This window comes from Mus caroli, chromosome 15 (assembly GCF_900094665.2).
Source record: "Mus caroli chromosome 15, CAROLI_EIJ_v1.1, whole genome shotgun sequence".
NCBI lineage: Eukaryota > Metazoa > Chordata > Mammalia > Rodentia > Muridae > Mus > Mus caroli.
Genome location: NC_034584.1, coordinates 27,565,787 through 27,580,990, shown reverse-complemented (window position 1 = coordinate 27,580,990; position 15,204 = coordinate 27,565,787). Strand labels below are relative to the sequence as shown.

At 38.8% G+C, this 15,204-nt stretch overlaps 1 protein-coding gene across 3 annotated transcripts in view; it reads right to left on the bottom strand.

Moving 5' to 3' along the window:
* The window catches only part of Sema5a (semaphorin 5A), a 437,549-nt gene that overhangs the window by 218,019 nt on the left and 204,326 nt on the right, over positions 1-15,204 (bottom strand). For all 3 annotated transcript variants that reach the window (XM_021182965.2, XM_029469705.1, XM_029469704.1), the window contains one exon: positions 13,333-13,432. In XM_021182965.2, the coding sequence (XP_021038624.1) occupies positions 13,333-13,432 (100 nt within the window). The remainder of the gene's footprint in view (positions 1-13,332; positions 13,433-15,204) is intronic.

Sequence of the window (15,204 nt, the reverse complement as noted above, 5' to 3'; positions counted from 1 at the left end):
AAAAAAAAAAACCAAAAAAAGTTAGGTCACTGCTGAAGAAGATACTGGATCCCTGGGCAGCTTCATCTATCTCTTTGCCTAGTCTACATAAGGTGCTCAAGCCTTGTCTACTACAGTCTCCGTGAACAAGAAAAAAGAGTCAGATGGACACACATGAAAGTTCTTAAGTTGTGGGCCAAAGGAGACTTGTCCTTACACTATTAATGATTCCAAGCAGTTTGTTACATTAATGGAAAGGTAAACAACAGCCATTTTAAAATGGTATAAATAAAATTAAATTTAAAAAACAAAATTTTCAAGGTGAATTTTAGTAATTTCTGGAAACCAGTTTAAATGTTTATTTTTTTTATTTTTTTGGTTTCTTGAGACAGGGTTTCTCTGTATAGCCCTGCCTGTCCTGGAACTCACTTTGTAGACCAGGCTGGCCTCGAACTCAGAAATCCATCTGCCTCTGCCTCCCAAGTGCTGGGATCAAAGGCGTGCGCCACCACGCCTGGCCTAAATGTTTATATTTCTCTCAACTAACATTTCAAAATCATCTTATCAGATATGATTACAACTTCATCATACAAAACAAGAAATGATGTCCTTATTTGAGTAAATCCAGTTAATAAGTACAATATTAATAAGACAATATTTATAAGCCATAGTCTATTTTTCTTTTATTTTTGAAATTATGATTACATAATTACACCATTTTCCCCCTCTTTACTCTCTCAAATACTCCCACAACTCTTTCTCTATTTCAAATCTTTTGCATTAATTCATTGATTGTTACATACTTGTGTGTGTGTATCCATAAATATAACCTGTTCAGTCTGTATAATGTTGCTTATATGTATGCTTTCGGGGCAGAGCATTTGGTATTAGAAAACCAACTATATACCATAGTCTTGATAACAAAGGACTTGGACAATCTGAAGCTGAAGTTACCTGAACTGTATATAATCTTACATATTACCAGTGTCTATGTAAATGTCTGTTTTCAAGTTGGTTGATTGCATTTCTCTAGCAATTGATCTTTTTGCTTTGCTTTGTGGGTTTTGTCTGGTTGTTTGTTTTTGTTTTGAAGGACACTATGTAGTAGTTGCTTTTAAATGTTTGTTTAATAAATAATGCATTGCAGAAAACCCAAGTCGTGTCTCAAATGTTCTGATGGTTCTTTGTGTACTGCAAGTGTGTAACACTGCACATTTTGGTACTACAACAGTGCCACCTATTTCAAGATTATTTCACCCCATAGAATACCAAGTGAAATGCTGATGGGATTCTTTTAATCCCTCCCGTCCACTGGACCAATGGATCTGAACAGACACCTCTAACCTCTTTCACAAACCACTTTTCTCCAAACTTAGACCTAAGACTACTTTGGCTGCACAAAAATTCCAATCCTGCTAGGCAACAAGAACGTCGTTAAATCTCTCAAGACAAGTTGATCTATTGCAGTTTGGGTCAGTGACCTATGAAGTTAAAGGTTACAAAAAGAAAGAAAATCGTCTAAAAGGAATAAAAAATTGATACTCGCAGATGTTGGGCCGCTCACACCACAAAGTAAGATCTATGTCCCCAGCAAATGGCTGTTCTCCAGGGCACCACAGAAGAAGCAAGCACTTTATCTTGCAATTGTGTGAGCACAGAGGTGGGAAAACAATATATGTGAGGTCCAGGAGAAAGGCCACCACCCTTTCCAACATGAAAGAGTAATGATTTGGGCTCACAGCCAACCTGTGATGCTAACCAAATGTTGCTCTTAGCGTCTGTTTCTTTAATGGGGCAATTTGGGAGAAGCTCAAAGCGTTAAGTATTGCCATTAATCTTCATAACACCTCTAGATGTAAACAGGTAGTAATGAGGGCCATGGTCATTCTTCAAGAGCAAGAAGCATCGGTACAAAAGATTAAGATGTTAGACTGTTCTGTGTATGGTGACACAATTTAAAGGAGCTATTCTGCTCCCTCCCATATTTTCTTCTCATTATGGAAATAAGAAGTAGCAGTTTGCTGAGGGGTAAACTTGGTTTGGTTTTATGGCTATACTAGATAAAAATATGGATTTGTTTCTCCTTAGTATTTCTGGAGTAAATTTAGACATTTGTTCCCAGGGTCTAAATTAGACATTACACATTCAAATGCAATAAGACAGATCACTTTTATGAGTAATGTGATTGGAGTAGTCCACAGATGCAGATGACTAATTCAAATCACAAAGCCATTGCCTTTGGCAGAAGCCAAATGACAATGCTAAAGCCTGTTTATCCTTTCCCCCTCTAGATGGCCAAATGTGTTTTCTCTGTATCGGAGTTTATGTCTTATTGACTTTAGGACTGAAGACCCATCACTGTGTCACATCTCATCCCCCAGTGGCATATTAGCAACAAATCACAAAACGCAACAATACAGTCTCTGAGGGAACAGTGCAATCCTTACCAGATGAAGTTGAATGCCCTGTTGTCATCATGGAAAGTACTGCAATTCAGAGGGTGTTAAAGAAAAGGTTGAACCATCAAAAGCATATTAACTGAAAAGCTCATCTCATCTAGAGACGCCATAAAATGTTACTGTGACCTCCATTAATTATGAAAGACATAGGTGTTTTAAGATGACATTCTTTTAGAATAACTCAATTGGCCTCTGATGGATATGACTATAAAAGCAAAGAAAAAAAAGACTACGTTGTTATTTAATGTGTTAGTGCAGAGGTGTGCTTGTAACTGAGAAGGCATTGTTTAAGGGAAAAAGGCATGGGCATGTCCCTGAGAGAAGTGGGGACCAAGATGCAAGCATATTCGTAGAAAACATGCTAACAATGGAGACAAGAAACTCTTGCGATTTAACAAAAACTTAGTCTGATGTTAGTCCTTGAACAATTTGAAGACAAAATATATTTCATATAAATTGTCACAATACAAGTAAGTCTGAGAAGGTTCCACTAACTGAAAACTGCATGGCCTGTATCCAAATCTAGATCATTTGCTCAGCTTTGGCAACAGCACATTTCCTTCAGGACGGCTGTTGGGATCCCACCAGCACACTGTTTGACACAAGGGCATTTGACAAGATAACCAGGTTTTCAGTTATATTAATAGATTTGAAAATTTAAATATGTGAATCAGCTGGAAAGATGGTAGATATACAATACAAAACGTAAAAATGCTCCATAAAAAAATTAAGATGAAATCCTTAAAAGATTAACCATTTTAACAAACATAAGTAATGTGTAGGGATCTTAATGACAGCTCTTCAACCTGTTTAAAATGGCTTTTTCTAACTCTGTGTTTACTGACTGTGAGTTAATTCTAAAGCACCTGTATCTTTTTTGTGCGTTTGCTCAGAATTATTCTAGAAGACATTTCTTCCCTGTGCTTTTTCACACATGTTTAACAAGCCAAACTTAAAGTACATGTATATTTTAAGTAATATGTTTTCATCCTTGGGTAATTCCATGCACTTATACAATATATATTGATCATATCCATCCACCACTTCCTCCCTCCAGCCCTGCTTAGTGCTCCTCACCCTAGCTTTCTCCCTGCTCAGGGCCCTTTGTTTATGTGCTGTCAATAACAACCCTGAATAGAACCCTCCCTGCTGTCTATGTGCATAGGGATGCTGCCATGCACCCGAACATGAGCCACCTACTAGCAACCAGCATAGATGACTCCATGCTGACTGACCAAGGGCAACACCGACTTCTACTTTCATGAGTCTGGTACACGTGAGATTTGTGGTGGAGCGAAGTACACGAGCTCCTCTGATAGAAGTGGAAGCTCAGGGACATATGGTTCAAATACAATGACAGCATTTTGTAACTGATAGTATTTATGTTGTAGATTTTTAATTCTGGGAGGTTTTGATAATATATATTTTAGATATGATAACAAGTAAAATCAGTCTTGATTATTTCTAAACATCTTTATAAACTCTATTCATGGGGGGGGGGAGATAGAGAGATGACTCAGTGTTAGCCTCAGACTTTTCTTTCAGGGACCAGTTACCTATGACAAGAGATTCACAACTTCCTGCATTGCTAGTTCTCTGGGATCTGTCAGCCTCTTCTGTGCCTATGGGCACTGTACTTGTGAACAAACCTATACTCCTCCATAACAATAAAATATTTTTTATTTTAAAGAAAATATTTTAAAGTACATAGTAAATACATTATTGTTACCAGAAAAAAATGTAAGTGGTTCTGATTTTATCTATTTATTTTCTGATCTCTATGTCTAGTACTCATGCAACATGTTGGATCATTTAATTTTCTATTTACAAAAGGGTATTTCAATTTAACCCTTAAAAGTGTCACATACTAGAAATAAGTTTCAAAAATAAAACTTATGCCAAACCATGCCCGTCACACATTGACACATTTAAATGATGCGTTTTTAAGGCATAAGCAGACAAGGCTCGGTGGTAAGGCACTTGTTTGCCATGTAAACAAGGCACTAGGCTCAATCCCTTCAACTGCAAATGGAATCAGAAGATGTAAAGACAACTCAGTGTTTGACCACTTCCCAGCATGTGTAAGACCTCCAATCCCAATGGCATGACAAGGCAAAAGGAAACAATTAGATCTTGTCAGATATTGTGGTGCACACATGGAATCCTAGCACACAGAAGCACAAGACAGGATGGCCATGTGAGTATGAGGCCAACCTGGGGCACAAAGCAATCCTGTTCCAAAATCAAAACAGCAACAACAACAGTGAAAAGAATCAGAACAAAGTGAAGCAAACCCATAAGAATGTTTTTAAAATAACAATAAAAGGCTTCAGAAATAGAGGGGCACCTTCTCGTTTAGCAAGAAAGAAGTGATGAAGGCAGATTTCGATGCTTCCATGAAGGAATCCAATATTATTAGCAAATTTCACAGGTTGAGAGAAAAATCCAGAGAAAGCTTTTTCTGGGGAAAATATATTGATCAAGAGTTACAAGTCAATGCAGCTAACAGTCACTTTAATCATTTAAACCTCCTTATGCATTAAATATGGCTTGCAGATCTCTCAGGGTTGGATGACCCCATGCTGACAGAATACACTAAAGGCACTGCTGACTTCTACTTTCATGCATCTGATATGTATGTGGCTTGTTATTTCCCATTTTCTAGTCAACAGAGAAACTCAATGGCTCAAAACAATTCCAACTGAGTATTTCTGTCTCTTTTAGCCTATGATTTCCTAGGAGTAGTTGTCACTTTAATTATTTACATCTAAAATAATTTCTCTGGGCTCTGTTCAGTTATTGAAACATGAGCTTTAGTCCTCATACAGCTTTAAATAACAGAAGATTCATTGCTCATTTGCCTACATGTGCCTTCCTACTGAGTCCCACTGAAGTCTCCTTGGACCCTGATCCTCAGCACCCGTTTTGTCATCAATCATTGTCAAGCCCAATTCTGAAAAATGTTTCTACCTGTTTCCTCTTCTGTCTACATTCTGAAGACCTAACTTCAAGTTCTTTCTGACCTGATCACAGCCCCCACCAGGATCTTTCCTAACCCTGGCACAGCGTGCACACTCTGCTGCAGCAGCATCTCCTTAGGCATGTATGAGCATGTGAACCCACAGGTCTGGGAATCTGGACATCTCTCTGCTGTCAGAAGGGGCTCTTTGTTGCCACACAGAAAATGATCTGAATAAACTAAACAGTGAGTCTGGAAGGTCTTCCACTGTCTACAAGGACCAGGTAAGAGCTCTTGGCCTGAGTGAGTTTGCCAAACTCTATATTAAAAAACTAATTCCCAGCTCTGCCTTTGATCCATGGTCCCCACCCATAGACACTTCCCATTGTGAGTCACCTATGGGTACTTGCATTCCAAGTCAATCTTTCCCAGAATCAAAAGTCCTGTAGTTTTCCTGTGAGAACTGTCTACTGGTGTTCAAAGCATGTCCAAGTCTCACCTGGATGGGACCCTTCTCAGTGAAGCCTTCCTTGCCCCAAGTCCCATCAAATCTCTTCATTGTTATTGTCCTTAGGGTTAGTGAAGCTGTTAACAAAGTAATTATTACTAATTGACCTATCATTCTCGCTAATCCCAAAGTCAGGAAGTTTCTATAAACCAGAGTAGAAAATATTAATATTTTATCTTTGTGGCTTATGATATATATATATGTATATATATATATATACACACACATATATATGTATATATATATTCAACTTTGCAGTTATAGCTCCAAACTCTCTATAGTCAATGTGTAAATGGAAAGACATGGCTGTGTCTCAATAAAACTTTATTTGTAAAAGACCGAAAACCAACTCAAAGGCCCCTGTCAACCAACTCTTGTACTTGGAGCTGAACATGCTTCAGTTCCCTGACACCTAAGATACTTCACAGCATACTATAGCTACTAGTAATTCACCTGGCAAATACTAGGTAAATTAAGGGTCCTAAAAATAAAGTACCTAGCTAATACATTTTTATGAGCCCCACCCAGAACTCTCCTGGCATTCCAAGTATATCACATCCACAAAACTTAGTCACAACCACAACCTGCAATAAAGAGGCAGTGCCTGTGTAGTAAGAGTTGACTCAAGAAGCCAGAGTTAGGCCCCTAGTACAAGGAATTAATTATTCCACTTATCTCAAGCTCCTTACCCCTGAGTATTAAATCCTCAACTAGCCTGTCCAGTACAAATATAAATTAATTTTGACTAAATATATGGTCTTTAAAAACCAGCAGAAAAGTGTAACCAAAGACTAAGAGAATTGGTCACATTCCAAGAGGCCACACTCTCCAGACAAGTCTACATAAGCTATCATTTGGATGACTACATCTCACTAATATGGCCCAGATACAAGACTTCAGACTTTAGCTCACTGAAGCACTTGCAGGCAGCTGAGGGAGATAGATCCACTGTTGTTTTAACCTAAAAATTAAATGATGGCTCACCTTAAGCCATGCTAGTGAAGCAAAGAATGTTAATCACCAGTATAAGTAATACCAGCCCCAAGGAAGAAAAGAAAGGAAAAGAAAATGTAATTAAGTCTCACAGTAAAGGTTCAGGGGAGGTCAGATAACAGAAAGGAGAAGGAAGGAGCAACAGCATCCCTCCTTCATCTCAACCTCGTAAGTCATAATTAATGAGAACACAGCATCCTTATGGACATCCTCTTAGGTTGCTTTGAACGGCAAGGCCACTGTTCCTTGGATTCACTCCCAATCATTGATTTCATTCCCCTGGCATGTATTACCTCTAATTTCATAAGCTCAACTAAAATACATCCTCCAAAATCAGGAAGAGACATGTCTGTTGGAAACTGAACTGTTGATCCTATAAGCATTTCTATGTTTGGTTTTAATGGTAAAATACTTCCAGCAAGTTAAATCTCCAGTAAAGTTTTAAAGCAAACACAAAGATTGCAGCTATCTTGAAAAAAAAAAAAANAAAAAAAAAAAAAACAAAGCAAACACACAAACAAAAAAAACCCAAACAAACAAAAAACCACAGAGACTGGTATTAGATAATTTTAGAAAACTGAACTTTACCTGAATCTAAAATAGCCTCTCTCCCTGATGCGCCTTCGTTAGACATAGTAGTAGAAGGTTTGTTTTGTGAGGAGGGGAAACAAACAAAAAAACAACAACAAAGCAAAACAAAACAAAACTAACAAAAAAAAAAAAAAACAACCCTGATTTTAATTAAACAGAAGCCTGCCTTGTTAGTTGGCATAGTCTTATGAGAACATATACTCACTTAAAATAATTCATTGGGAGGTTATTAGGGACACAAAACTCCAGTGCCCTGGGTTCTCATGGGAAAAGCTAGAATCAGCTTAAGACAAACCATCAAGAGAACCTGCTCTCCCTGCTAGAAACTGTTAGGTAACCATGGTCTAGGAAGACTCAGTTTAACCAACTCTATAGATTGTTTTCTTGCTTAAAAGAACAATTTATGAATATGTCCTTTTTCATCTCCCAGACATGCACATTAAAAAGCTAAACTGTTGGTGGTCTGTGATACAGAACATGAATCAGTGAAAGTCCTCTGTAAACACAGAATTTTAAGGTGTCTAAGATTTTTAGCAGTTCTGGATACATAAAGCAAATTCGGCCAGAGGGAAAGTGTGTGACTATTTCCTTCAGTTTTAATTCTCAGTTTTGAACATGAGGGAAACAAATGGTTAAAAATACACCGAAATTATTCAACCAATCCCCATGATTTCTAAAGAAAATTAACCTTTTCCTTAGGAGCACTCAGGTTTTCAGCTGAATTAATGACTTTGACTTTTTTTTTTCCTGTTAAAAAATCAGAACAAAGCAAAAGGCAAGGCTGATTGGTAATCTATACTCTTTCCTATGCAGGAATAGAGATATCATCAGCTATCTAGAAGAATATGTACTGATTAAAAAGGTGTACTGATAAAAAGACTTCTCCGTGTTTCTGTCAAGTGTGAGTTGTAATGATCAAGTGTGCAGAATAGGTATCTATAAAGTGGCCCTGACACCAGGTCAGTGTACAAGGTACGATGCTATGCACTGATCCACACTGAAGGCAGGCGTGTAAGGTGTGGCACTATTGGTTGTTTTCTCATCAAATCATGTGTATTAGGAGACTTATCTAGACCCAGCATCTGTCTACCTGGTGTGGTCATAGTATTATTGTTTCCTGATAGAATTCTGGTAGAATAAAACCCAAATATTTCTAGAAAAATAAGTCACTAAATTTGATATCAGTCGACGTTATTATCTGATACACTGACTTCTGGGTTTCAATTTCAGCACTATACATAACAAGTGGTTGAGTCAGCTGGACTATGGATGAGGCTTGGTTTGTGAGCACTATCTTGGTCCATTCTGACTAAAACACAGCAGGTAAAAATGTACCCCTCACTGGGTATGTCTACATTACAATGAAGACTGTAGAAGAAGAATAAAAGTCTGGGATGTTAAATATGGAAAGTAAATAATCAATAGCATATGAAACAAATAGAATTTAAAGTAAAAACATCTTTAAAAAGATACAGATGAAATGATGCTTTCATTTTGAGAGCCATCTTGAAGAAGTGTCCAAATAGCCCCAAAGGAAACCTTCGATGTCTTCACTGTTCAATGGCGAAGGCCCTATAGAAGTTTTCATGATGGATTCTCTCATGACAAGTGCTCAGCATTTTGTAGTATTAAATGTAGCTAACTAGAAAGTGACCAGTACTACACACCACACTGTGTACATCATGTCAAGTATCATACATAATCACCATTCAAATTCAACGTGTCGCACAGATGACTGTGTCTTGAGATTATTGCTTGTCACCCCTAAGACTGAATCCAAGGCACAAGAAGAACTCATTTGCAAAATATAAATGTTATCACCCTCTCTTTACATCTGTTGCTACATTTGTATCTACAGCAAAACTGAGTCTTTTAGCTTGTGTAGTATTATTACTGCCATTCCTTTTACAATTATCCACACAAACACCACAAGTGATTGCACATTCTTTTGATTGATTTTCCTTTCTTCTTTCATTCCATGAAATTGATTTTGGTAGGTTTTGTGACAAGAAATATACATACACAAGACACACATTATACTAAGAAAAGAAACACAAGGAAGTAAAATACCAGAAGCAAATACTGGAAAGGTGAATTGTGGCTGTCTTTGCAAGTGCTGCTGCCCTAACGTCTTGCAGCAGTTTCCACATTTCCTCCAAGGGAAGATGGCCAAGTATGAGAGATGCAAAGGTGAACAGTATTAAGTTGTAAAGAAGCAAGATTAAAGCAGGATTTGAACACCAATGTGTGGGAAGCCACATGTGCCATTGCAGGGTGGCGTTGGCTACTGCTGGCCACCACGCATACATAGGCAGTAAAGTTTTTTTTTTTTTTTTTTTTTTTTTTTTTTGCCAAGATGAGGTTTTAACCAATCAGATGTAGACATGCAAGTGAGGTGGTAAGCATAACCCATGCATAACCAATCCGGGTGTGAGACACGCCTCTCCTAGGCCTATATAAGCAGCACCAGTTCTGGACTTGGGGGTCTTTCGCCTACGCAGTCAATGCTCTCCCAATAAACGTGTGCAGAAGGATCCTGTTGCAGCGTCGTTCTTGCTGGCGAGTCAGGTGTGCGCAAGACCAATGCACTTAAATACATGTGAAAGTCAATGTACACCTTGGAAATCGTTAGTGAATGAATCCTTCTGGAAATTGCATGGATTCCTATTCATATCCCTTCTAGTTATACACAAGCACAGTATGCCTGAGGACTTATTTTTCCTTCTTCAGCACAATGAGCTCATTTTATCAAAGAGTGCTAAGGATCTTTGACTCAAATCTTGGTGACATAGAGCATCAATGGTATAAAGGAAAGCAACATCTTCCCTAGAAGGAAATGTGGAAAATCCTGTAAGCTCATATTTTTAAACCATTCCTGGTTTCTGAAAAACACATGCTATACAAATGTGTCTTGCTAGGTCATTCCTTCCCAAATAAGAACCTGAGGGCTAGGCTATTTTTAAAGTTTAATAAGTGGTCAGACTCCCTCTCAAACATTTTGAGCCTAATTCCACCAAATTTCCTCTATGAAATTTCTCCCTTCTTCCTTTGGGGTTATCTGCCTGAAATGCTGATGTGTATGAATGTGGACTCATCTGGAAAGTGCGTGGTTTCGTCACATTGCAGGTTTGCTGGGAGCTTGTTAATGTAGCTAGAGTCTGCAATGGACTATTTCATTAATCCTTACAATAGCTGGAAGGGGTGATAATAATCATACTAACTTTAAAGATAAGAAAACTAGGCTCAGAAGCCGGCTTTGGGTCACAGAGCTTGGGAAGTCCAGCTTAGCCCTCTCTTTCTCAGTTATCAAGTAGCTACAATGTATTAAACATTGTTGTAAATTACAGACTTCTTCCTAGGGTCTCCAGACCCCCGAAGCATACTTACTATAAAATATCATGTTTTGATTACCTGAAATTCAGGTGTCACTGAGCATACCTTATTGAGTCGTCTTTATTCTAGAAACCACACCACATTGCCCACCAGGGTGACTCGGCTACTGGTCACCGAAAACAATGCTAGGGAGAACAGCAGAGCTGCTCAGGTGAAGATGACCAAGGATAGTTTTCCATTGAGAACCATCCCTAGTTACTACTGCATCCAGAGCAGGCACAGAAGCTTGTAACAATCTATGGTTTACTCTGTATCCTCTTACATCACTTAAGAGAAGCTGGTATCTTGACCAAATGCCAAATTTTCCAGTAGATGGTGGAGACTCTTGAGTCAAGCTAATAGAAAGCCTTTAAAAATGGTTTGAAAGATAACTGAGGGATATAAGATCAACACTGTTTGAGACATATTTGTACCTGCTTTTGAGGAAAGGGCCTCTTCTGCTTGGGTTACAGTTGAGACTTGGGTAAGCCTTGAGATATATAACCCATTACCTTTTCATGTTTGTTCCAAATGTAACTATGTGGAATAAGCTGAGGTCATTCTAAATCTGTTTTCTCAAAATTTTCTCAGACATACGCAATGTTACAAGTCAAATCTTAGTGTTAAGCTTGTCACTGAGTCTTTGGGTTTCTACAAGGAGGAAGGAAATGTGCTACACTGTAGGAAACCAACCAAACAAAGATGGCTTGACACATCTGTTATCTAGGGAGAGGGTGAAACGTGTAAAGAAATAATACAATACCCTTAACACTGCAGTGTTAACAATCGAGCCTTGGGTACTAAGGGAACTATGTAAAGTAGGCAATATGGAGGTTCAAAACCAGTAGAGGATATTGGGTCAGGACCTACTCTAAGAAAAAGATATCCACAGAAAGAAAATTTGGCATGGGCTGACTGAGCAGTAGCCAGTATTCTGGAAAAAGTCAAACCTAATCCCAGAGCCAAGAGAATACACTTAATAGCTCGGGGAAGTTTAAATAATTCCATAGGCCTAGACCATTTGGGAAATTATGAAGGGCATTGAGACATCAAGGCAGATGCTGGCAGTCAAACCAGACACTCAACTTTTATCCAATGGTGCTCCCAAGAGCAGTCATTATATAAAAGACAATTTTGTTAACTGTAGTTTCAAAAGGAAAAGAAAAATCTAGACGCCAAGAGGCCAACCTAAAACCCTTGCAAATACACAGCCCACACTCTCAGTTAAAGAGTAGGCTGAGATTAATATCAGGAACTCTGTTGTCCTATCGATGGGAGAGTGAGGAAAAAGGCACCAGGAATCAATCTGGCTGGCTCACACCCACACTTTCATCCAAGTTGCCACCTAGCCAGCACTGTGACTGCAGGCCACCTTCTACCCATTCTCTGACAATTTGGTTACATAACTAAACATTGGAGCATATATTAGGGCTCCTCAGAACCTACAGGGGAGCAATGGTGTATAGAGCCCACGACCCCTCACATCTTCCCCAATGCTCTGGAATAGGATCTGAAAGAAGATGATTCTAGGAGACATACTATGTTTAACTAGAAGACCCAGAACATAATTTAAATTGAGCTTCACTCAGGTCTATATAGGAATTTTACAAACTCTCGATCTAAAATTGCTATCTTACAATGTAGAAAAGCATTTCATATGACAGAGAGGCAAACAACCGGTTGCTCCAGGTGCCTTCCTCTGGTTCCGGAGGAATTCATATATATATATATATATATATATATATATATATAGCAGGTTTCTGAGTGTAGGAATTACACACATGTTCAGAGGAGATATCAGAGAGGATGAGGGAGACAACTCTAAATGTGTGGGTTGGGCTCCTGTTTCCAGATGTACACAGATACCAACTCCACAAAGAAACCTGCTGTCTCTCCTCAGGGTGAGCAGAATCATGAAGAATTACCCTCGATTTCTCAGCTTCCTGGCAATGGGCAATTCAATGTCCCCAAAATGACAATGGAGGGTATTCAGAAGCACATGGAGGGCTGGCTGTGGTCTCTAGAACTTTCTGGATAAACATGCAGATAGGTCAAGAAGATGTTTCACTGGATCAGACTGCCTGGGTTGGAAACTGAGGCCTATCTCCCACAGGGTCCATGGCTCTGAATATTTATTTACTCCCTTTTCTCATGTCTAAAGTAACTTTACCTCCTTTAAAGAGCAGAACCCTGCTAGAAATCTCTTCTGAAATTCTGGGCTAACTTCTTTCATGAATTCAGATCTAAAGAGTTGCTGGAGCTCGGGGGAGGGGGTGCTGGCCCAGGCTTGCAGTGAGGCGCACATGTGTTCCCTCTCTGAGGATGGACCCCATGACATGTATATAGCAGTACATTCTTAGATAAAATTACATTATTCAGTACACATTGACTTCAGCCAAGAAACCCAGGTATCCGCATTGATGTACAGTGAAATCAGAAAATGCCTGTGGAGGGAAAACAGCATCTCTCACCTCGCTCCTACGACAAGTTCTTTCTGTCCTGGGTCAAATGTTAACCTTGAGAAATCCACAGCATTCTCGGCTCTGAACTCCCGTAACCAGGGGCCAATTTCTAAACATGAAACAAAAAAGAAACAAATAAAAAAAGGTAAAAACAAAAAAATGAAACAAAACCTAAAGTATGACCTGCCTCCAGGATGGCAGAGAGGCCAGGTCCGGAAGCAGACAGAGAGATGGAGACTTGGTGGTTCCCTGGTGCCATCATGAGAGGCCCCTTGAGCCTTTTGTCAGGACATCACATAATTCATACATTAACCTGAAAAACACAGAGGGCGGCCACCCAATAAAGAACAATGCAGACAGCAAGGCTTGGCTGTGATTTACAAGCCAGATGTGTGATTTCCTTTGGTTGCAGATGAGCATTCACAGGACCCATCCAGAATGGGAATAACCATTTCTTGTGAGACTCCAGGGCTGAGGCTTACATACTCCCTAACCCCATAGGGCTTAGAATCAAGGGCAAAGCATGGGTATCATTGCCTTTCCAAATAAGTATTTCCATACTGGGTCGTTTCGATTTCTATTTTGGCCCTGCCATTAGAATTGTTAAACTCATTTGGTCCTTTATAGATGAGAAATTTGCAGTTACTCCTAGCACTCATTTGCATTATTTCTAAGGGAAATCAGGAAACAGCCACTCTAAAGATACAGGCACTTTTTTAAACAAGCACCGTTAACTCGTCTTAGAAGGCCTTCAGCCTAGCATCTTATGATTCTGAGTCTGGCTTCCTCTCAGGTTGCCCAGGCACAGTGGCACAGAGGTTGGAGAAAGGGAGATTCACTGTGACTTCACTAAATGTCACTATGTGACATTCCTCATGTAGAGGACATGGTGATTGGGCTTTCCAGAGAAGATCAAGTAGAGAAGAGAAAGCCCTGAGGAAAAAGGGAGTTGCCCATTTTTGTCTGGGCACAGGGTCTCATTGTGATAAAATGAGATCTCTAAGAGCAATATACGACTCCTTTGAACCATGCCTCTTTCCTGGCACTGAGGAAGCATGCAGTGCATTGCTTGCCAGTTTCAGGATACCTTCTCCTCTTCCTTGGCAACCAACCATATAATCAGATGCTCGTTTTCTTTGATTTAGTGTTTGAATAATATCATACTGACTAAATGGGCATATGCCAACTGTCAAACCAATGCATTATCAGTTGAAAGAAAGGCAATAACATATTTCAACAGACACTGAAGATAAAAACAGATCTACTATGGAAAATTTGTCACGTAACACATGAAGCAGAGGTAGCCTTGGGGGTGGATAGCAAAATATCTTCATTATCAATTACTGGGAAATTGATATTGATTGAAAGGTATTTTGGTCTAAGATTATAGAAATCTTGTTTTTGAAAATTTAATGTAAATGCTACCCTGGTTTCTTTTTGGTATTTTGCACACATTTTTCCATGTTTACCACAAATTGATTAAAACAACTATTCATTTAAAACTATGTAAATACAAGATAGCAGTACTATAAAACTTTATTAGCAAATGATCCTTCTAAGAACTTATAATGCGCTTAGGGCAATAGTGTTAATATCTCTATAAACATAAATATAGTTTATAAGTGTTTATAGGGCTGTAGGAATTTTACAACTACAGAATGAAGAGGCTACTGGGCCCAATGGAAGGAATGAGTCATCCAGAATCATAGGGCAGATGTCATGGAGGAACAGGCATGGGAGAAATATGGAGACCACAGTATTTCACTGTCCTGATCTCATGTAGTGATGCTTTCTCCAATAAAGAGACCACATTTTAAAAAAATACATTTGGTTTTGTTTTAATGATTTTTATTTACTTTTTATTTTATATGCATTGGTATT